This window comes from Amphichorda felina (assembly GCF_050947745.1).
Source record: "Amphichorda felina strain 45539 chromosome Unknown scaffold_8, whole genome shotgun sequence".
Taxonomy (NCBI): Eukaryota; Fungi; Ascomycota; class Sordariomycetes; order Hypocreales; family Bionectriaceae; genus Amphichorda; species Amphichorda felina.
In genome coordinates this window covers 2,443,935-2,466,716 of record NW_028145042.1, presented here as the reverse complement: position 1 = coordinate 2,466,716, position 22,782 = coordinate 2,443,935, and the positions used below count along the sequence as shown (strand labels likewise).

General features: G+C 50.6%; 8 protein-coding genes across 8 annotated transcripts; 5 read left to right on the top strand and 3 right to left on the bottom strand.

The window, feature by feature from the left end:
• Window positions 1–1,286: 1,286 nt before the first annotated feature.
• ACO1O0_008442 (uncharacterized protein) lies at window positions 1,287–4,266 on the top strand (the record flags this gene model as incomplete). The annotated part of the gene is made up of 5 exons (XM_083197806.1): window positions 1,287–1,292; window positions 1,338–1,968; window positions 2,019–2,150; window positions 2,215–2,496; window positions 3,125–4,266. The coding sequence occupies 5 exons, from the start codon at window positions 1,287–1,289 to the stop codon at window positions 4,264–4,266; spliced, it is 2,193 nt and encodes a 730-aa protein (XP_083047274.1).
• A 605-nt stretch (window positions 4,267–4,871) lies between these two features.
• On the top strand, window positions 4,872–5,365 carry ACO1O0_008441 (nuclear transport factor 2 family protein; the record flags this gene model as incomplete). The annotated part of the gene is made up of 2 exons (XM_083197805.1): window positions 4,872–5,197; window positions 5,248–5,365. The coding sequence occupies 2 exons, from the start codon at window positions 4,872–4,874 to the stop codon at window positions 5,363–5,365; spliced, it is 444 nt and encodes a 147-aa protein (XP_083047273.1).
• A 790-nt stretch (window positions 5,366–6,155) lies between these two features.
• Window positions 6,156–7,328, bottom strand: ACO1O0_008440 (uncharacterized protein; the record flags this gene model as incomplete). The annotated part of the gene is made up of 1 exon (XM_083197804.1): window positions 6,156–7,328. The coding sequence occupies one exon, from the start codon at window positions 7,326–7,328 to the stop codon at window positions 6,156–6,158; it is 1,173 nt and encodes a 390-aa protein (XP_083047272.1).
• Window positions 7,329–8,883: 1,555 nt separating this feature from the next.
• On the top strand, window positions 8,884–9,425 carry ACO1O0_008439 (sulfotransferase family protein; the record flags this gene model as incomplete). The annotated part of the gene is made up of 2 exons (XM_083197803.1): window positions 8,884–9,046; window positions 9,097–9,425. The coding sequence occupies 2 exons, from the start codon at window positions 8,884–8,886 to the stop codon at window positions 9,423–9,425; spliced, it is 492 nt and encodes a 163-aa protein (XP_083047271.1).
• Window positions 9,426–9,892: 467 nt separating this feature from the next.
• On the bottom strand, window positions 9,893–11,316 carry ACO1O0_008438 (uncharacterized protein; the record flags this gene model as incomplete). Its single annotated transcript, XM_083197802.1, has 3 exons — window positions 9,893–10,913; window positions 10,979–11,236; window positions 11,312–11,316. The coding sequence occupies 3 exons, from the start codon at window positions 11,314–11,316 to the stop codon at window positions 9,893–9,895; spliced, it is 1,284 nt and encodes a 427-aa protein (XP_083047270.1).
• A 663-nt stretch (window positions 11,317–11,979) lies between these two features.
• ACO1O0_008437 (putative NRPS-like protein biosynthetic cluster) lies at window positions 11,980–14,887 on the bottom strand (the record flags this gene model as incomplete). Its single annotated transcript, XM_083197801.1, has 2 exons — window positions 11,980–11,996; window positions 13,072–14,887. 2 exons carry the CDS (start codon window positions 14,885–14,887, stop codon window positions 11,980–11,982), a joined length of 1,833 nt encoding a protein of 610 aa, XP_083047269.1.
• A 1,890-nt stretch (window positions 14,888–16,777) lies between these two features.
• Window positions 16,778–17,893, top strand: ACO1O0_008436 (cytochrome P450; the record flags this gene model as incomplete). Its single annotated transcript, XM_083197800.1, has 1 exon — window positions 16,778–17,893. One exon carries the CDS (start codon window positions 16,778–16,780, stop codon window positions 17,891–17,893), a length of 1,116 nt encoding a protein of 371 aa, XP_083047268.1.
• A 1,684-nt stretch (window positions 17,894–19,577) lies between these two features.
• ACO1O0_008435 (glutathione S-transferase family protein) lies at window positions 19,578–20,096 on the top strand (the record flags this gene model as incomplete). Its single annotated transcript, XM_083197799.1, has 1 exon — window positions 19,578–20,096. The coding sequence occupies one exon, from the start codon at window positions 19,578–19,580 to the stop codon at window positions 20,094–20,096; it is 519 nt and encodes a 172-aa protein (XP_083047267.1).
• Window positions 20,097–22,782: the final 2,686 nt, after the last annotated feature.

The following is a 22,782-nucleotide window of genomic DNA, read 5'->3' as shown; positions in this document are numbered from 1 at the left end:
GACTATGGTTTCCTCATTCATGCCAGTGGGTATATGAAAAGAATTAAATTGTAGATGTGGGACCAAGGCACACAATCACGCGCGTTGGAGGAACTGATTACGAATGCCAATATCGGTGCGTCGTGCCTTACTCTGAAACAATCTTCCGCATCGTCAGGGATGACGAACGATGCTACGTGGGAAGACGTGACTAGAACGCCACAAACTGCACTATGCCCTAACAGGCGCGTAGAAGTACCATGATAAAAGCTTAGAAGATATATATATATATATATAAAGATCATATATGTGAAATTATAGCTAAATTATCCTAATTGAGCAAGTCAATACAGTAAAGGCGGAGGTATCCATGTTTACCCTAAGGCAGACTTTGGCAATGAACTTTGATACACTAAAAATACAAAACGCTAATAAGGAAATAGATAAATGAAATAGACATGGGAAAATACTTCCTAGACTGCCAATGGTATGCTCAGGTATTGAGTTAAAATGAGTAGTAACTTGACTGTGTAATTTGACACGATGGCTGAACTACCTTACCCTGCCTTGGATGCCCTTGAATCCCTTGATTTGGCCGACTTGACTTATTGATACCACTAACCCTATAGATGTCGACTGGAGGTTACACTCGGGGCTCGAGCCGAGGTCTCGGGGTCGAGACCGGGCCTATCTCATCAACTTGTATACTCGGGCCGAGCACCCCGAGCCCCCCACGTCAAGATCAGTCGCCTCGGGACGGACCGCTGCAGGCGAGAATGATCTAGAGTCTGCAATTGATTAATAAAACTCCGGCTGTGGCTTGACAGTTTATGGCGTCATGGCCCGCCTCGTCCAATCCTTTGAGGGGAAACCCCCCGAGCATTCGCGTTGATAACCCTACATGCAACCAAGGCTTCAAACCCCGGCGTTGATATGCTGCAATAGAACAGCCACGCGCCAAAGGCGCTTATGTACATGTAACGACCTTGTTGATTTAGAATTACTATCAAACACGTTGTGGGTGAGTCAATTACATTGCACTTCATGTTATGGAGGATGAGCACTGTTAATGTTCAGCTCGAGTTTACGCAGACATATTGGCGTGTTTCCTAGGCCTGCCAACGAGTGCCGGTTATCCGTTGGCATATCTTCCTAAATAGGCATCCTACTATATTGCCGCCGACATTCGCTGGGAATACACGATATATGTAGTGATGATTGCGATAACCGGTCCCTTCTCACACAACAATTCTCACCGCTTTCTTACCATAGCTGCTATCGGGTGAAATAGCAACTTCCAGGGCAAGATGATAGTGGAAAGCTTGGGCTTTCCTGCCATCTCGTTCTCACCCCCTGAGACACCACGGCCGCAAGCCGGCACTGGGGAAGAAGCGAGCCCGTCATCACTACCACCCAGCTTCCACTGCGGCCACGCAGGCTGCACCAAGGCCTTCCGGCGCAAGGAACACCTCAACCGCCACGTCCGCAGCCACGAGCCCACGCGGCCGCACAAGTGCTACTTGTGCAACAAGAGCTTCGCACGCAAGGACATCCTACACCGGCACGTGCTCCTACACAACGCGCCGCCGGGCGAGGGGCCCAAGAGGACCCTGCTGGCCTGCAAGACGTGCCGCAGGAGGAAGATCCGCTGCGACTCCAGCTTCCCCTGCTCGGCTTGCGAGGCCAGCGGCGTGCGGTGCGTGCGCACCCCGTCTAGCTCGCAGAACCTCCTGGGCCGACTGCAGAAGCAGCCGCCGGGGGGGATCCAGGATCAGCTCCTGGGACAGGGAGGCATCGAGGACGAGGATGATGATGCCTGTGATGATGATGCTGAGGCTGAAGACGCAGAGGAAGATGGCCAGGGCGACTACTTTGGGTCCGGCTGGAACGATGAAGCCGATCATGATAACAACGCCACTCACCCGAGCCCCGGTCAAAACCAATACAACCCGACTCAACCAACTGGGACCGCTTGCAGCCCTATTGCTAGTGCGAGTACAACTCGATCTCGACGTGGCAGTCTCTTCCAAGCTAGTCAGACCCTGCCAACACCATCTATTATAAGGACAAGTCCCGGAACTCCCATGGTGGCAACTGTAACTACTGCGCCAACTCCCGCGGCGACGGAGACGCCGATGTCTACATTAGGAGAGACGCCATCAAGCACGATCGTATCTCCGGGTCCCTTTTCACCTCTAGGGTCCTTCATTTCTCCAGGATCATTCACAACTCCAGGATCTTTTATACCTCCTAGGTACCTCGCAACCCCAGGGTCCAGGTCCTCTTCTGGGCATGGCGGGGAGTCGCACTGGCAGTCTAGGCCTAGCCGCGCGGCCACTGGCATGTCGCTCAAGGAGAACGCAAGGGACGAGCCAACGCCCGGGTCCAGCGACCTGTCGGGTATCGACGATTTGATGGTATGGATGAATCAGGTCGACTTTGAGACCTTCTTCCACGGCCTCTGGCCCCTGCTGCACCAGCCAACTCTTAGCACGGAAACGGTCACGCCATCTCTCGGTAAGTGATTGCAATTTATTTACGTGTGCGACCAACTGGTAGCATGGGATTAAAGGGGGGATGATTTCTTTGTCCACCATGTCTGTCAACCAAGTACCTCAAGACTGACCTTTCTCTGTGACTGCAGTATATGCGCTGGGGCAGGTCCAGGATTGGATACAACAGAAGAGCGTGTCGGACGCCATACTGTGGGACATGAATGAAAATCACAGCAAGCTTTTGCAGGGATTTATACAAAGCATGTCGGGCGAGATATGGCTCCCGTCGTCTACGAATCGAACAATGACACTTCGCTCTTTCCAGACAGTGCAAGCGCTAGGTCTAATCGCGGCGTGTGCCATCACGGGCAATGTAAGTACATGTACCAATCTCCGCCAGGATTGGTTCGATCAAAGGCGCTGACGAGTAATTACCCTTTCTTGAACCAGAACCCACCAGATGTTTTCGAATGGGTTGTGTGGTGCGCAGCCGTGTGCATTGCCTATCTGCGGCAGATGGGCGTGTTCGAGGGCGCTCGTAAAATCGATCAAGCCTTCAACGTAGCGGATGAGAGATGGATCATGGAGGAACAATTCAACCGGCAAGCACCATACTCCCCCTCTGTTCTTGGGAGGCTAGCTAATTCCAGATGACAGACTCGCTGCCAACTTCCTCCGAATCGACGCGTATCTCGGCTTGATCCTCGGGCGGGCTCCCACGCTGCGATGGAGCGAGATGCGATTCACATTCCCAGCATCACACGTCATCTGGAGGGCGACCACGCCTGAAGAGAGGCGGTTCCTGTTGTGGCATGAGCCTGCAGGACGCCACAGCACATCGTTTCGCACCGTCATCCGCGAGGGACTCATTCAGGTCGGCCAGTCCAGCAACCCGCAACGCCGCCATCTGCTGATGGACGACTACAACCTCGCTCTGTGTGCCTTCTCCAGCGATGTCTGGGAGGTGGCCCAGGAGGCGCGATATCACGATCACCGTAGCTACAGGAGCCCATCTACTGACGCGGCCGAGGGCATCCGTACGTGGCAAAGCTATCTGCTCGACATGCGCCGCCACATGGAGATGAATCATGACCTGGAGACAACCTTCTTCGCCCCTCGGCAGGCACCCTGTCCCTCATCACCACCCACATCATCAGCCCCCAATGACTCCAGTCCCTCTCTAGCGATATCTGCCGCCGCCAGCAGCCTAACGCTCTACCACATGCTGCACATGAACATGGTCGCCGACATCCCCGTCCTCGAGACAGCCAAGTGCTGCGAGGAGTGCCAGGACCTGGGCCTCGCGATGCGCATGCGCATGTGGGCATCCAGCCCCGACGCTCGCCGCGCCGTCGTCCACGCCGCCCAGCTGCGCCGCGTCTACGAGCGCGAGACGGCCGGAGCCGGCTACGCGGCTCACCTCTCGCCTGCCGAGCTGCGCCTCAGCAACCCGCTGCGCGCCGTGGGTCTCTTCTCCAGCGCTGTCGTGCTGTGCTCGTATGCCCATCGCGCGCTTTGTCTGCACCTACACCAGGGGCACGGTGGTGGCGATGGGCAGCCCGTTGAGCTGGCGAGGCCGGAGGTTGGTGGCCGTGTACACCCCGTGCTGGAGCGGTGGGTGTGTGATGGTGATGGAAGTGGTACGGCTGGTGCGGCGCTGATGGGTCTGTCACTTTGTCCCTGCTCTTTGCCTGCTCTGACGGCATGGTATCGTGACCAGTTTGCTGTGGGCTCAGCTTTTGCACAGCGGTTTCAAAAGTTTGAGGTTCTATTGCGTAGTCTCTCGTCTTGATAGTATAGAACAGGCGGCCTTTTTGTCTTGTTGTTGCAACTTAGATAGACCAGCGGAAATCTAATGACTGTTATGATCCCATGCAAGTTTGCTGTGTAATTCTGTCCGCTGTTTCTCTCAGGCCGTCCTTGTGATTTGTTTCGTATGTCAACAAACCATCGATTATTCCATGTCGGTTCACAACTCTTGTTAGAGTCCCCACTCATAGGATCCCCGAGTGCTGGCCTTGGAACCATCCTTGTTACCCCAAAACAAGTCGTCACACATGTTTCTTACGCACACGTGTCTTATATATAATATATACTCCGCCGCATATCACTCCCACCGGAACACCCGGCGGGGGTTCCCGCTGACATATATTTGCTTCGCGGGACCTAGGAAATCATCGACATCACCCGTCTGATCCGAACCAGGCAGCAAGTCTTGATTGTTCAGCAATTGTCATCTTGTCCAGGGTCTCATCCTGTTATGGAACCTGCCCTTGTACCTTCTATGATAGTATAAATTGACTGCTCATCCATCTTTGAGGTCAACATATATTTCTCATGTCTCGGTTAGGTTTATTCCATTCAGATCATCAAATTACTCTTACTCCCTAATCAAACATGGCAACTCAGCAACAAAACACAGAACAGAGCCGGGCCCTCGCCCTCAAATTCGTCCAAGTAGGCACCACGCGAAAGATTGACCTACTGGCCGACATGTTCGACCCGGATGCCATGTGGACCCAGGTCGTGGACAAGGCTCAGGCTGGCTTTGGCGGATCGAGGCCAGCGCCAGAGGTGTTTGCCGAGGCCACGGCTCACTTTTCGGGTTTCGACGAGTTTTCCTTCATCGCTCAGCATATCGTCGCCGATGGGAACCACGCCTTCATAGATGTGGCTGTCCATGGGAAGGGTCCGGGACCGGCGGAATACAACCAGAACTACGCGTACGTACCTGTATGTATTTCAACGGGGGGGTTACTAACGAACAATGCAGCTTTAGCCTGACAACGTCGGGAAGCAAGATCACCGACGTTAAGGTGTGGTCGGATCCCTTCCAGGTGATGGCTTGGATTGAGGCATCCCAGAAGTACGCAAAGGAACAGGCTGCGTAAGAGACCGCGAGCCATGTTTGGCAGGTCGTTCCACATAAAGTAGAGGTTAATTTGCGTGGCAGCTTGAAATATGTCCAAGGTCTGAATTCTACGGTTTCTCTGTGACAGTGACATAGATGCACAAAAGAAAATGCTTCCCGTTCCTAACTATTAGCACCAATTTCCAAGTTTTCATCTTCTTCAAGTAAATTTCAACGATAGCAGGAATGCGGTTGTAGTAATGCTGCGTTTTCTAGCCAACATGCGGCGAATTGTAGCCGTCAGGGGCTTGCGTGGCCTATCATTCAAGTCTGAAGTTTCCGGTTTGTAACTTGGTATATTCAACACGATATTTGGCATACCAACATGGGAATAGCAGTAGTACTGAAGAAAATACTATGAATAAGAAAGCTTTAGCTGTATATTCAATTGATAGAGTGGTTTAGGGCCGCGAGGAAAGTATTTGTGGAGGGTGTGAGGATGTCATTCCACCACAGTCTAATCAAGCAAAGCTACGAAGCAGCTTCTACTCTCAATACTTCTGCAGTAGCTTACGTTTATCAGGCCGGTATTTCTCATCTGTCTTTCCCGTTACAGCTTACATTCATCTGCAATTCATTTTTATTAACTTTGCGTGCCTAACTATGAGTTGTAGATAGTGACGAATGGAGTGATAGTCTCGAAAATTCAATTATTTCTATTCGATTCAATTATGACCTTCTCATTATCCTCCTAGTAATGCGCCCAATTCGACTCATCTATTTATACGGCTAGCAACTCCTCATTCCAGACCCAATTCTAAATTGCGGCTCTACATCTTCCCCAATGATTTGATTTGCTGGATAAATGGGGGACCCGACTCATTGTCACCAAACATACTCACGGGTAGGCTAGCCTTGGGCTTCGACATTATCGACCCGTCACTGTTAAGGCCGAGGGCGACAACCCCCTCGGGTCCCTTCTGGTTGCCGACGAGGATCTCGGTGCCGTCGGTCGTCAGGCTGAACATGCGAGGCGAAACACCACCAGTAGGCGTCTCGGAGACATAGTTGATGGACTGGGTCCCGGCGTATCCAATCGTGAAATGAGCAATCGTATCTGAAGTAGCCCCAGTCAGGCGGTTGGAGACGTAAAAGTGCCTATTATCATGAGAGAGTGCAATCTCGCCGGCAGCAGCACCCTCGGGGACGGTAGCGTTGGGGGCGAAAGTGGAGATGGCATTAACCTTGGTGAATTCGATGTCGGCTTTAGCATACTGAAGCTCGTAGATGATAACCATGTTGGAGAGTTCGCAGGACACCATATAATGTGTGGGTGTTTCAGCGCCCTGGGGGTAAAAGACGCCATGGCGCGGGCCGCAGCCAGCGGTGACGGGAACCTTGCGGACAACATCAAAGGCATCATCCTGAGAGTCGAGGAGGAGAATCTCGTCCGTACCAAGGTCATTAACGGCAAAGAAGCGGCCAGAGGGGTCAAGAACGGCCTGGTGGGGGTGGGCCTGGTCTTGGTTGGGCTTCACGGGACCGAGCTCGCCGTTCGACTCGATGGTCTTGATGAGCTTAAGGCCCTCATTGCTCGTGTCCCAGATATCGACGGCGCCAGCGCCGTAACCCGCACCAACCATTCGGGTGCCATCCTGGCTCAACTCGACGTGCACGACGCCCTCGCTGCCAGCAGTCGAGGTCACGGGGGTTAAGGAGACATGGGAGCCTTGAAGGTCGAGGTGGAAAAGGGTCATATCTGCACCATTCTCGTTGACGGCGTAGAGTTTGTTGGGCTCGACGAACTTTGTCCAGGTAGGGTTGCCGGGAACGGTCCTGTTCATCATGGTGCTGAAACTGGCGCCGTCGTACAGGGATACGTATATGTGGCCGTTGTTGGTCATGAGGACCTCAGCAGGGTTGGTACCATTAACCAAGGGCTTAGTCCCAGCGACGGCGGCGGTCCCAGCCGTGAGAGCCGCGGGAGTAAAGGGAATTCTCATTATGATGGTGGTGGTCCAGGTCTAGGATGTTTAGAGTAGTTGGCGGAATGAAGGACAAGGACAGCAAGCAGATCAATCGTGAATGGGGATATAAGAAAAGAGAGCGAATGTTGAACCGCAGGAAATGGATATCGTTTAAATATAAGTAAAGAAATTGATGAAAAAATTGAGAACAAAGACAGAGAGCTAGGAACAGGCGGGGGAGGTTGGATTTTATGATGCGACCTAAGATGAATACATGGGGATCGTGCAGGCGAGCAAGGAAACGCTCGCGCTTTTGAAACAAAGGAGGATGCCTGTACCCAAAGTATTACAAGATCGTCAGGAGAGCCCCTTGTTTATATCCAAAGCACCCTTGTTGTAACTTGTCTAGAAACCCCACCATCAGCAACCAATCTTGAAATGGTTTGGCGTTGCGGAGGTAGCTGGCGATCTGCCGCTTCCTCCAACGCCTTCCCCTCCCCATTCAGCACCTCAGCTTTCATCGCGATCTTCCACCACAATGAGCAGCGTCTCCATTCACCATTTTTGCTACGCGAAACCATCGACGTCTCCATATCCCAGTCTTCCAGACTATTTTTATCACTTATTAATGACGTGTACTCCCAACGTACCTTTGTCCGTACATACCCTTGCGCTGTGTAATTCTCAATGCCGGCTTCTTCGGTGGGCATGGTTGATCTTCCTTTGGCGTTTCTGTCGCAGGCGGTTGACAAAGACGTCTGCTACACACGGCCGCCTCTTTTAACAGTGCCGAATTAGTCCTACATACAGTCTAGGTCAAAGTCAATATTATGAATGGTCAAAAGCCAGTGGATGGAGACGTGTTCCTCAGTCCCTCTTCGAAATTGCATCGAGTTCATCAAGATTAAGAAACTGTAGGCTATTAGGGGCTTAAGAGGCGATATCGCAGCGAGTTAGCGGTTAGGCTGTAGAGGTACTATACGGGAGCTTATAAGAGCTGTCCCTCATAAATTAGAAGCCAGAGATCTTCAGAGATTCAAAATGGTTTTATACAATGCAGGACTCAAATGTTAAACCCCAATCCTGGTTCAACTATGCATATTGAAATTAACGACAGGAAAAAAACTTGTGGTGGATGCAGCATGGCCCCTAGCGAATCAATCTTAGAATCAAGCACAGAGTCGTGAAGGTACATATAATGAGGTTGGTGGTCACAAGATCCCTAGGCAAAGAGTACAGGGTAGGTGCAACGGTTGTAACTTGTACGGAGTAATTGAATCCTTGGGCGTGTCAGCACCAGTGTTCCGTCCCGGGATGGCCCCCATTCCAACGCACAAGCGCTCAGCTTATTGAGTGCAACAGCAAAGCCGCACTAGGCCTGCATGTCAAGTCCGCATGACCGCAGTGATTACTGGGGACTGCACACACTATGATAAAGCATCTTCCAATGGCAATTGTGGCGTGTCGGTATCGGGGGCCTGCTATTGATTTAAGACATGGGCTCTGCGACTCGCGGGCCCTCCTCCAGCCTTCATTACTCGGTGAATACGCGCATGATTTCGGAATTCTTCTTGTGCTCAGATAAGTTACCATGGGAGGGGTTCCTTCAATTCCCACAGACCCCAACAGGGACCTGGAGGTCATCGCTGCTGGATTTGCACGCACGGGCACTGTGTCCGTTGCCCTCGCTCTTGAAAAGGCCCTCGATGGTCCGGTTTGCCATGGCGGCACGCAACTTCTCGGCCGCGAGGATGGTGAGGCTTATCTGGATAGCACAAACGGTGAGACCGGCTGACGACAACAGCGTATGTTCGGAAATGGCTCGCCGTGTACGAGGCCAAAGATGATAGACCGAGACGCTTGAAGGCCCTGCGTGAGGCAACCAGGGGTTTCGTGGCCATTGCTGACACTCCCGGGACTCACTTCATCGAGGAGCTGTGCGAGATCTACCCTCATGCTAAGGTGATATGCTGGAGGCGTGATCCTGATCGGTGGTGGAAGAGTATGGAGCAGATGATCAAACACAGCATGCCTCAATGGCTTCACTGGTATCTGGCCCCTATGCCCGGGTGGCGGTTGTTCCCCTCCGTCATGAGAGAGATGAGCAAAAAGTCCGTTGACCTCCCACGCTGAGAAAAGATGCATGCTGACCAAGTTTGATGCCAGAGGACGTCAGATGCTCATCGATGATGGATACAATAAAGGTCCTGGACCTGGTGAGTGCCCTAAGCTACCATTCGACATGTTAAGCTGTGGCTAACCAATTTACTACGTCTGAAGACATTCTAGAGTACCACTACAATTATGTGAAGAGGACGGTCCCAGAAGACCGATTGTACTGGATCCGGCTGAGTGATGGATGGGCCCCAATGTGCAGCATCTTGGGCAAGCCGGTGCCCAGTGATGAGTTCCCGAGAGCGAATGATTCCGAGGCCGTGGAAAGAACGGCTCGGTACGTGTTTCAGCGCACAGCTATGACATGGGCGGGTATTGTGGCGGGAGTTGGTGTTGTATACTACGCTGTCTGGTACAGCCGGCAATGATCTGATGTGAGATTGATGCTTGAAAACGAAAACATGCCTGTTTTTGAGAGCAGAAGTCTAGGTTTCTCGCTGGCAATATCGTACATGCACAGGCATCCCATCCTTTGGATGCTGCACCGCCTGGCCACATCCGTAGAGCCTCTGACCGTCTACAGTATCCTTTGCACCGGACGATCCGCGTGCCAGGTCCCACTTGTCCCAAGCCTCCTGCACATCAAACACCCGGCACACAAGCGCTGCCACTAGCTTTATCTCGACCATGGAAAGCTCTTGTCCGATGCAGTTACGGGGCCCCATGGAGAATGGCCGCCAGGCATCCTTAATTGGGTACAGGGGATGGCCTTGGGGCACAAGCCATCTGTCTGGGACGAACTCGTCTGCACGTGGCCACACGGACCTGTCCCTCTGAATCACAGGTGAAATGTCGTGGATGGCGACACCTTCTGTTGGGTATCTGATGTCTGATCCCGGCGCAGAGAGGAAAAAGCCTTTTTCCCCCTGGCGCACGGTTAATGCTAGTGGGTGGAGGCGTAGAGTCTCTTTGACGACACCGTGGGTGTAGGCCAAGCTGTTGAGCAGTTCAGGGGTCTCTCGTAGCAGGCTAGCGGTCCTGTTTGTGTCTATTCCTAGGACTTGGTCGTGTTCTTGGCGCAGCTTGGATAGACATTTTGGGTTGTCTTGTAGTAGCTTGAACATCCAGCAGATGGTTGACGATGTCGTGTCGTGGCCGGCAAACAAGAACAGTTTCAGATTGGCCACAATGGCATCGACTTCCCTTTGACCAGGAGCCCTACCATTGGTGTCCTTGAGGGTGCGGGCTAGGGCGATATTTAGCATGTTCGTGTTTCCGGAACGCGTTTCCGCGAGGCCCGATTTTATAACCTCCTCCACACGGCCAAGAAGAGCATCTCGGAGGGCTTGGTTGTTTCGCTTTCGAGTCCACATCTGCCATGGCCATCTCTTAATACCCAAAATGCGGTTTATTCCAATGACCTGACTCATGAGCCGGATTTGGCTAATAAGTGCGTGCTTCAGGGGACTGGATTGCAACCTTGTTTGTTCGTGCAGTCGCTCGTCCCTGGATGGTATATTAGCAAATGAACAATATCTTTGGTTCCTTTTGAGGGCGCAATTGGCACTCACATAGTTGCGCGAAGAATAACATCAAACGTGAGGTTGGTGGTACGGTCCTCGAGCTGGAATACGTCGCCCCAGGACCCCTTGGGGCCAGCCATTTCGCCTAGTAATTGTTTAAACACGAGAATCTCATCAATAAGCTCGGGGATGAGGAGGGTAGTGTTTCTTGGACTAAAGCTTGGGTTGAACCTCGATCTCCAGGCCTTGGATTGAACGCCGTCGGCCGAAGTCATGTCCAGGTTATCGGTCAGTGGTTCCAGGAATCTGAGAGTAATAGGATGTTTGGGAAGGCTTTTAGTTTGGGTGAATTGTACCGAAACATTGTAGTCGAAAACCAACATCATGGGGTCTGGGAAAATGGGCCAGATATCGAGGTAAAGAACCGGTGGTGGGTGATCTAGGTCCGGAATCCATTGTCTGTAATTATTCACGAGCCAGTTCATAACGATGCCAAAATGGACATCGGCAGGGTGGTCCTTGTAGAACTTGAGGAGGAGGGCAATATGCCCAAAAAGGAACGAATGTGGGAGGGTCGGCTGATAGTCTGTTAGTTATCATTCATATCAAATTCAAGTTGGGGGAAAATACAATTCCTTGAGCTCGTAGACGTCGAATACTCTTTCGTACATGGTATCCGCGATACACGAATTTTGCAATGGCTAGCGTTGCTAACAAGGCTATGCCATGTAGAACAGTCGCTAGGACTCGGGATATAGCGATTGATTCCATTGTGGCCGAGTGTAGCAACACGCACACAGAGAAAGGTAGAGGGAATACAAATGTCGGCGTTTAGGTCCTCCTTCGTCATGTTTCATATGAACCTCCAACGTGGGCCGGTGGCGTGTCTTACATATCAGGTCAGACGGCACCTTATCTGGAAGCTGACGTGCCTAATAACCGGGCTAACTACATGCATATGCATCATGTGCATTAGTGAGACAGTAGCAACCAGCCCGTGATACGAGCTGTCTTTCCCGCATAATACAGAAGTTCCTGAGATACAAAACTTACTCAGACTCGGTCTCTGTAGACACACCCAGCATCCAATCCTTCAGCGTGCAAGAGGCCACAGTGCGCAAGCAAAGTCTTAACAGGAGAGTGGGGAACAAACGCGGGATATGACCACAAGAAGATGTGGTATAAGTTAGAAATTCAGAATACTGGCTATACGTAAACTTGTTACGCCCAAACGCATAGATCTCGGTCCGTTCGGTGGACATCAAACGAAGGAAGAGGAATGTCTCAATGCAGGTTTGACGACGAGATAATAATTACATAAAATTTGAACAGCACTCAAGTTACAACCCGTCTCCTTTGGGTTGTCAGTCATTGTTCAAGTATATCACCGAAAGATCGGTGTCCATCTCCCTGCCAAAACTCACGAAATACCTTCTCGAATGTACCCAGGAAAGTTGCCATTTCTCCATGGTTAACCACATGCTCATCATATCGAACATCCACATGGATTGCACTTGCGGAGATGGTGCACCGGAATATCATGGGCAAACCTTCCGTCTCGTCTAGCTTGAGCTCTTCTTTCCCGCGAGAAAATAGGTTCCTTCCAGCTCCATTCATCAAGAATGCTTCATCCTCGATCATTAAGACATTGTGTAGCTCCAAGGGAGGGGCAAACGGCAAAAGACGAGGCAAGGGAAAATTCTCAAACTCCATCCGCCTCGCCATCGACGCCTGCGCCTCATGCAAGACCTCATGGCAGGACTTGGATCTGGAGAGGTGTAGTCTCGTAGGTATAGTGAGCAAAGTCGGCCCGGCGACACGATCAATGCCGGGGAGCGTCGAGTTGCGGCCGCCCAGAGATTCGAGAAACAGAACACTGCTAGGCCTTTCGGAAGAATGCAGTAAAAGCGAGGCGCCGTACGCAACTCGAATCATATTTGCCGTGGTAATGAACTTCGCACCTTTTCCGATGCAAGATGACCCTTGCTCGGAGGTCGCCGTCAGGGTTCTTACCAACCGGCTCATGGAGGGGACTAGCTTCTCAGCTGGAGACAACTGGCCAGGAAACCTCGTCCAACAAGACCCTTCTAGGTAATGTTCCCAAAAAGACTCTCCTGCTAGAAGCTCCCTATCGGCTGGACCTTTGAGATAACTATTGAAAGGAGTGAAGGGGGCAGGGTGGAGGCCCTGGTAGGCGTCTTCGATGGTTTGAAGAAGCATGGAGAGCGAGTACCCGTCATAAATGGCATGATGGATTGTCCAGACAAACACGTTGTCGTCGTTGGGGTTCTTGACAATGGCATACCTGCTCAATGGCGCACCAACACCCATCGGGATGTTTAGGTCTCGGTCGAGGTACACTTCCAGGACTTCGTGGACTTGCACAAGATTGACTTGGCAAAACTTCACGATTATCTGGAAGAACTTTTTATCTTCAGTGACCAAGGACCTAGCTCGCAAAAGCTCAGAAGCTTGGATGGTCGAGTTGAGTGCCTTGGCAAATCTCCCCAAATCAACATCTGCGGGGAGACGAAAATGGTATTGATCCAGCCATGCCGTGGGCTTGGCCAGAGTCTTTCCATACCATCGCATCTGGCTGATAGTCATGGGAAGAATGTCGTCAATTTCTTCAATCGGCAGTCCGCAGACAGCAGCCGCCAATGCACAGAGTTCTGTCGAGCGTCCCTCTAACAAAACGAATGGCGGAATGCTTCCTTGGTAGCCTTCAGCGTAAGAGAAGGATGCCTTCTGAGCTTGTTCTCTGAGGGCAGGGTTGGAAAAGATCATGGATGAGGTTAGAGTTATACCGCGGCTGCGGGCCGCTGAGATGAGTCGAATGCTGGTGACCGAATTACCTCCGAGCTGGATAAAATTATCATCTAATGCAATCGTCTCCGACTTTCTGTCGAGGACGAGCGCCCACAAGTCGCGCAAGGCCAGTTGGCTAGAGGAAATTGGCTCCGTCTTGTCAACAGATGTATCTAGCTTTTGAAGCTTCTGTACCTCACTGGAGCCCATATCTTGAACCAACCCTCTCAGCGTCTTTCGGTCCGTCTTGTAAGACGTGGTCAAAGGAATGAAGGTAACTGGGATAAAAAGAGAGGGGATCATGGCCATAGGAAGAATCCTTTCTAGACTCGCCCTAATTTTTGGTATCTTCTCAAGTGTCGGTTTGACTTGATCCCAGCTGATGTCCGCGTGGTTGTCCTTAGAAGACACCCTCATCGAGGTGCTAACAAAGGCCACGAGAGAATTGAGGCTCTCAACCTTGTCGACACAGAGCTTTGATCCAGAGCCCAGTAGAGGAGATAGCGTTGCTTCGATCTCAGTCACCTCAAACCGTTGACCCTGTACTTTGACTTGAGTATCCTTGCGTCCAACAAAGACAATGTTTCCATCGGTAGTCTGACGGACCAAATCCCCCGTCTTGAATACACGTCGAATGCTGCCTTGACTAATCCGGGCGTCCACAAAACTGGTGTTTGTCTTTGATTGGTCGTCTAGGTAGCCCCGTGCGAGTGTATGACCTTCGATGAGTAGCTCGCCCGTATCACCCATAGTGACAAGCTCGTTGTGGTTGTCTTCTTTCACAATCCACAGATTGCAGCCAGTCGGCTTCCCGATGAGCCCCGAAGGAGGTGCGAGACCTCCAAGTGCAATCTTGGCACCTGCGGCCTGGATGGAAGCTTCAGTGGGACCGTAAGCAATGTAGACTTCCACATGAGCATTCCATGTCTCAACTAAACTGCTTGGCACAGCCTCGCCGCCAATGATCAATATTTTGACACTGGGCATAGAGGTGGGATCCAGAAGTTTGGCGTAAGACGGCGTTAACATGAGCGTGTTTACGCCAGTCTTGTTCACAAACTCTTCAACGGCGCCAAATCGGTCCTCCTCCGTTGGCACGCAGACGCATCCACCAAATATGAGGGTAGTGAATATCTCCATCAAGGACATGTCGAAGGCGTACGAGGCAAATTGTAGGACCCTCGAGCTATGACCTAGGCCTTGGTCGGACCCATATGCCAGTGCACTCGTTAGCCAGGCACAATGCTCTATCATGACACCTTTTGGTTTTCCTGTGCTTCCCGATGTGAAGATGGTGTACATAATATCCCCTGGGGAGACGTGAGTTTGAGCGGTTAGTGGCTCTGGCGATTGATCCAGCGGCGGCACCGTGAGATTACAGAATTCGACGATGGAGAGTCCTGGTATTCCAGAGAATCGTAAGGCCTGATCTGGAGATGATAATAGAATGGACGTTTTCGTGCTCTTGATTATGTCGGATAACCTCTCGTCTGGATATGACGTATCTAGCGCAGTAAAGGCACCACCTGCTTTGATAACTGCCAGCATAGCGACTATGACAAGCGCCGACTTGATATTCTGTGTCAGCCTCTTTTGTGATGAAGTATCGAAGTACTATTTTCTTACCTTGCTAGAAAGGATGGGGACAATTGAACCAGGCTTCAACCCCTGGGCTGCAACATGCGCTGCGAGTTGTGAAGACAACCGATCCATCTCCCTGTAGTTGAGATACACACTAGCCGAACATATAGCGGGAGAATAAGGACGGGCAACACCGTGATTGCTAATGATCTCCTCAACCCGCCGGTTGACGGCCGGGGGAGGCAGTGGAAGACCCTCAGTTGTTGCCGTCATTATGGGGATAGGAAGACCTGAAGCTATGAGAATCGAGATATTGCAATGCTGCTATTCGGTTTTTACTGCATCAGGTTGTCAGTGCCATAAATATCCTCAGGATGGTAATGGTAATTAAAGGGCAAGTGTCTCATCCACTCGAGGAGTGTACCTGCACACTGTGCTTGGCTTTGGGTAGGGTCCAGACTGATATATGATACACCCATGTAACTGGAACCCTCGTTGACTACTTCCTCTGTGCCTAATTCTTTGCTTACACCTTCCCTTCCCACTCGGCGCATGTAAGCCGGGCAAAGTGCTGGATGCTGAGTGGTATTACTCGCATGGGCCCCGAGCTCATGGTGAGACAATTCTAACCCCAAGGGGTTTATAAGCGGAGCACAGAAAGTGAGACAAAGTGAATCAATGAGCCAAACGTATCCGTATGCATACGAGCACATGGTCGTATGCGATAAGAGACAGCACGGCACGCTTTTCCGTGACCCAATTATGTTACCGTAGGAGTCGGTGGGTTATGCAGAACACATCTGCAAGTGGTCATCATCTTCACACCATAATCGGCTTTCTTGCCGGTTTGAAGGCAGGTTATAGTCCTGAGTATCATATGATAATTCCCTCATTCCAACCTCAGCTTTGAATGAGTAATCCTTGAATAGGAATTTCTTGAGTCTAGAAGGGCTTGGTATCTATTCAAGCATCTGCTGACTGCGACGCTACATGTAGATAAAAGGACATCATCTCGACTCAGAAAATGGTCATTGATTTGAATTGAAATCCCACAGCCAAATATTACGTGTTGAACAATCCATGCTTCAACCATGGCCACTATCTCCAGTCTTGTTCTGAGTCTTCTACCCTGGCTACCTCTGGGTGTTGTGTTAGGTGTTATATACTACATATTTTATCGCGTCTTCTCTTACCAGGGACTTCCAAAGACTCTGGCATTTGCAACGTCAGATGGGTCCTTTCTTTCTCGAGGTTACGCTTCCATGCGCTCCGTCTTTGGAGTTAACAGTCTTCTCTGGGCCGGCCACCAAGACGTATGAACAGGAGTTTCTCCTACTGGCTTCTAGAGGAGACTGGCTAACAACTTGATAGTACTCCAAAAAGGGACGACCTTACATCTTACCCGATATTTTCACAGGCCATCAAGTCATTCTCCCTTCAGAGCATTTACCATGGCTCATGAAGCAGCCAGCCAGTGTGCTTAGCCAACGTGAGAGCAATAACGAGTTTCTCGCCGCCAAGCATACGTTCCTCAATTGTGTTGCCGCCGACGATAATGAGTGGACCTTTGTCGTCAATCTCATCAAGGATATTACCAAGGAGCTCAACAACAAGACTGGCGATGTCCTTGAAGAGATCCAAGCCGCGCTGGGAGACCTCTGGGGCAACGACACTCACAACTGGACCGAGGTCGACCTTTTGGACATGTGCCTAGAGATGATGAGTCGCATCGTCAGTCGCGTCTATGTCGGTCTGCCACTCTGCCGGGACCCAACCTATCTTTCCAGCTCTACCCACTTTGCCAAATACATTCTAGTCGAGGCTCTTCTCGCCCAGCTCACACCAAAGCCTCTACGGCCTCTTCTGGGCCCCCTCCTGGCACAGTATGACTGGATGCAGTTCAAACGCATGGATCGTTGCGTAAATCCCATCATCAGAGAACGTGCCAGCAAGCTTAACGCCGCTGCCGCGATTGACAGCAAACAAGATCCCGACCAGCCCAGTGACCTCCTATCACGCCTCATGGAGGAATCGTATCGCCGAAATGATGACCCGTGTCCTCCGCAGAGCCACGCCACTAAGCTCCTGGCCATTCTCAACTGGGCAGCCATCCAGGTCCAGGGAATCACTATTGAGAATACTCTGATTGACATTGCTCATGCCCCCAACAGCCTCGACATCCAGGACGAGCTGCGCAAGGAGGCTACTGATGCTGACAAAGCTGAGCCCTCGGTGCGCTGGACACGGGCGGAGGTTTCAAAGCTCCCCAGGATGGATAGCGTGCTCGCTGAGAGTCTCCGGCTGTGGGGATTCGCCCATGGAGTCATCAAGGTGGTCGTGGCGAAGGAAGGCGTTGACCTCCCAACGGGAGAACATCTCCCTTATGGGTCCAAGGTTGGGATCGGGAGCTACGGCGTGCATCATGACGAGGAAGTGTACCCTGGAGAATCTCCGTTCACCTTTGACCCCTTCCGCTTCCTCGACGACAAGGTTGAGAAACAAGCCACGGGCCTCAAATTTCCAGCCACAAATGAGAACTATCTGGCTTTCAGTCATGGAAAGTTTTCTTGGTAAACATCTCTCGACTCTTTTACTAGAAACCTACTAACTTGAGCTAGTGCCGGTCGGTTCTTTGCCAACCATCTACTCAAGTTGCTCTTGTCACAGATCGTTCTCCGCTATGATATTAGGCATAACGAAAAGCCCCGTCCTCAGAATCCTGTAAGAAGTCATCCATTAACCTTCCCTTGTTTACTTGACCTTTCTTGCATCTACTGTCGTGTCTTGTCCAGAAGTGGCTGACTCTGGATATATATAGTGGTTTAGTTACGTCTCGCCACCCCCAATCGGGTACAAGCTCTCCGTGAGGAGAAGGAATGATTGAATGAACATGTTTCCAGTATATATGTCTTTATTAAGGGGCTGTAACGGGCAAAGTTAAAAAATAGCTATCAGGTTTGATAGGCAGCAGTCGGCGTTATTCAAAACGGGTTTTATATCCACAATCCAAGTGTAGATACAGAACATGATATGGTTATACATGGAACCCAATAAATATGAAAGGTAGATCTTTTCGGTCATCAGGACAGCTCTAAGCAGCATATAATACTTATTACGGCAGTATTGCTCTAGTTATTATAGCGACATAGATCTGCTAGTACAAGCGTTCTTAATCCACTTAAAGAAAGAATATATGCATGGGTCAATTAATGGTTTTTCTATTATCCAAATATATCAGCTACTGCAAGATGCTTTAAATGCGCAGAAAAGGGGTATTCATATCTATTTGTTATAGTTTACGCCATCGACACACTGTGGTTGCCTACAGCGATGCCGTTGCAAACGACAGGCCCGACACATGTCACCTACGATATAGCCACCATTGTATGAGATTGATATCTCTACCAGTTCGGCCAAAGAGCCGTTTTAATTCCTATCGAAAGCAAGAGGCTCGCTGGGGACCGTCACTAGGCGCATGGTCAGACCCATATAGCGCAAATGCCCCTAACACTGAGTGACTGAAGAGCGCTGGGGTTGGTCAATTAGGGGTCGACATACGATTCCCGTAGGAACAGAAAGAGCGCCGCCAAATGGCATCAAACTTCAACGATTCTTGAGAACCCCAGGTCTGGGCAATAGCCTTGGAATCAGGGAGTCAGGGATGCTCCCAATCTCACCATGTGGCTGTGTAGGCAAGGGCGGGGTCGCGCGGGAATATAATGCTAACGCTTACGCTCCCCATATATTTAAGGTACATTAATCTCCCGTTCCACCGACATACACCTAGTCCTACTACGACATTACAATCTGATGGTCAAAAGGTCCAAGGGCTGATAGCAATTAATAATGTCATCTCCCACTTACACACTGTTCGACATCCCCACCAAGGCACCACGGGTGTGCTGGTCAATGAACACCTGGAGGAGTAAGTTGAAGACTGGCCCAAGAAGATTCGGGAGGATAAATTACATAAATACTAAACAAAGGTAAAGCGAGACTGCTTTTGAACTATAAGGGCCTTGACTATAAGACCGAATGGGTGAGTCAGAGACGAAGCCTTATGGACTGGGCAATTTACCCTAACACTGGGCATTGGCAGGTGGAATATCCAGACATCAGGACGCAGCTTGATCAGCAGTAAGTACACATCAGCCTGGAGTTTATTGAGCATATTATACTGGCAGACAACGTGGTAACCTGGAATACTAGTGTCGCTCCGAATGAAATAGGAGCCCAATTTACCCTCCCGGCAATCCAAATGCCCGATGGCTACGTGATGGATTCCTACAAAATTGCTCATATCATCGAGGAGAGGCACCCGGAGCCAAGCGTCCCCCTGAGCACACCAGTACAGCTCAGGTTTATAGAACTCCTGAAGGGTTTCATGGGAGCGCTCACACCGATCTACGTCCCAGGAGTAGCACAGCGCCTGCTCGGCGATGACAGCCTCGACTTCTTCCTAGCCTCGCGTCAGAAGGATGTAGGCATGCCGCTAGCCGACTACGGGAAGCAGCATTCTCTTGGGGCGTTTGACAGAGCTGAGCCATTTGCGCGCCAGATTACAGCGCTGCTGAACGAGACGTCGAGCTCCGGGCCGTACTTTTTGGGGGACAAAATCAGCTACACTGATTTTATATGGGCTGCTATTTTGCTTTTCTTCAAGTGCCTTGGCGAGGATGACTACTATCCGGAAGTGCTAAAGCGGAGCGGAGACGTTGAGGCGCATACGAACTTTTTAGATGCGTTGAGCTTGTGGACGGAGCGAAATGATCATTAAAAGCTATTGATGGGACAGTTTTCAAAGATTCCAGCTTGGTTCGAGTTATTCCTGATAACGAATGTGCGGCCTGTATCATTAGATCACACCTTTTTCTAACCATGATAGGGGGCTCGTGATATGCAAGGGCGGACTAAGGGATAGGAAGCACACGTAGACTTAGAGCGCGATATTAGCTTGTTGCTTTCAGACCTCCTCTCCCTCCTTCTCTTCACCTTGTAATGATATGGGCATCTCGGGCTCCTTCTCGTTTTTAATAACGGCAAAAGCAGATGATATATACCAACCCCGATCGGTGCCAATGTCAACATACCATGCCTTGTCCTGCGTCGTGTCATTCCCAAACAGGGGACGCAGCGTAACATGACTCTGCCCGTTTCCGCTTGGGCCCTCGGCCTCCACTGTTTCAAGCCCAGCCTTCCAGACTCGAGCCCTGACCCCCCATACTGTCATAACATAGACAGATTTCAAATTGTATCTCTCCAGATAAGACTTTGCAAGCTTCCCAGCCTGCGCCTCGGCTGCTTCGATTTCTACTGCGCCCATACCTCTCCGGTTACCTCGGACCAAGAGTATTGGCACGGCCAAATCGCCTTCGTTGGAAAGGTGGCGCACGGTAATGTCGACCCTATCTTGACTGCGATCATTCAGACTGTCTTCGCATAGAACCATGTAGTCTCGACCCAGCGGGAATCCATATTGTAGTACAAGCTGAAAGAGTGCTGATGTTTTATACCCGACGTCATGCTCCACTGCTTCACGGTACGCATGTTCTAGGAATATGGTATTGATAAGACTCATAACGGCTGCGGAACACGATGTTCGCTTAATGCACGTTGTAGAACTGGGCTCGGGGCTCCGTCGTGAATAAACGTAGGGATATTGAACCTTGGTCTTACACGCACCGCGATCCCCTCTTTTATATTTTGGGCACTTCGGAGCTTTACTAGAGGTTCGCAGACGAGTGACCTCGAAAATAGCCGTAGTTATTTTTATTTGCATATTCAAAGAGCTGTGTTGGCTCTTTCAGACCACTCAGAGACGACAGTTGTCCCGTACCAGCCAATGTGCAGATATTGCTTCCACACCGTACTGAGGTCATTGGCTGGGACTCCGCTCTGAACACGTCACACCCGCGTCTGAATCGTCGGCGGTGTGAATCTGTGACCAGAATCAAGACAGTACTTTTTATTTTGGTCGTCCACGATGCAGTCATGTTTCACAGGCCAACGACAACGTCAAGAGTGATGAACAGCCGTAGCTAGCAACATGGAATAGAAAAAAGCAGAAGGGGCCTTGACTGAAGTTGGCAAATGCATTTCGTCGCCAAATTTATGCGTCGTACATGCATACAAGCGTGGCCAAAGTTGTCTTCATCAGTTGGGAATTTCAATTCGTTGTAAAACTCCGAGATCTACTTCTTCACACAGAGCCCCTCGGGGTCACACGGAGCCTTAACACTGTCAGCCAAGCGATCTTAGAGTCTTACACAGATGGCGGCGATTCAGTTTTATATGCCTTTTGCCCCACTACCAAAGCCGGTCTTGCAATGTCTAGAACAATTATTCCCTTGATAGGATAGTTTGGGTAAAGCGACACAACCACAGCTTTGTCATCAATTTCCACAAGCCCCATGGCCAGGTGCTTCTTGTTGACAAAAAAGGTGTGCCATTGTCGAGTGACCCAAAGGGCACAATCATTGATATCGAGGTTCTGGAGCTTTACCCCGCTCATGTGCTGGTCCAAGTAATGCCAGTCGTGTTACGGTAATGGGTAACCTGGAAGGCGAGATTGCTGGCGCTGTAAGGCGATTGTATTTCCATCTTGGCGTCATATCCGGGATGCTATGTCCTTGGCAGGGTGAGCTGATTCACGCCAGGCGGAATGTGAGGTTCGACTGCATGTAGCGTTGCTGGCAGTGCTACATATGATATGCCTCCCTCTTGGACAAGCCTACTGTGATCCATTGTATTCTCATCCCGTTACGCTGATTCCTGATCACCGGAACATGAGTTACATGATTTTTTATATCAGCTATCTTGTCCCCTATGCTCGGCGGGTTGATCATGGTAGTGGCTCATACTGAGCTCCCGTGCGCCTGCTTCTCAATTGCATTAGTACGTAGTAGTAGAATTCTTGTGAAAAGTTGTAAAGGGCTGTAAGTAAAATGAAGTACATGTATACACACGATACTATATGTTAAAGTATAAAAGGCCTATAATACCAGATATATAATAAGCGCTAGTACTCTGCTAGTTTAGCAATGCTCTCCACAAAGAAATAACGACCTACGCTGCTTAGGTTTTAAGTAACCAACATAGTAACTAAGCTAGTAGTACACAAGTAAGCAAGCCGGGAATTACTCACTGGAGGTAGCGTGTTAATCTATCTACTCTCGCTTATTCCGTCCTTCATCCAATCCGCTCACTCATGCTCCCCATCGTGTGTGTACCCTTCCCGTTCATTGTAGTAGCACCCCAAGGTTTTACAAAATGTGGTGTAAGGACTGTCGACCTCCATTGGGAAGCGGAATTTCGCCTTGAAAATCCACGGCCTTACGTTAGAGCTGCATTGAGGCGTCTCCCACGCGAATATGACGACCCCATCCCGGTCCAGCCCCTGCTGGATCTCCTCTGCAAAGCCGCCCTTTATCTCTTTGTACGACAACATATCATCCAAAGAACTA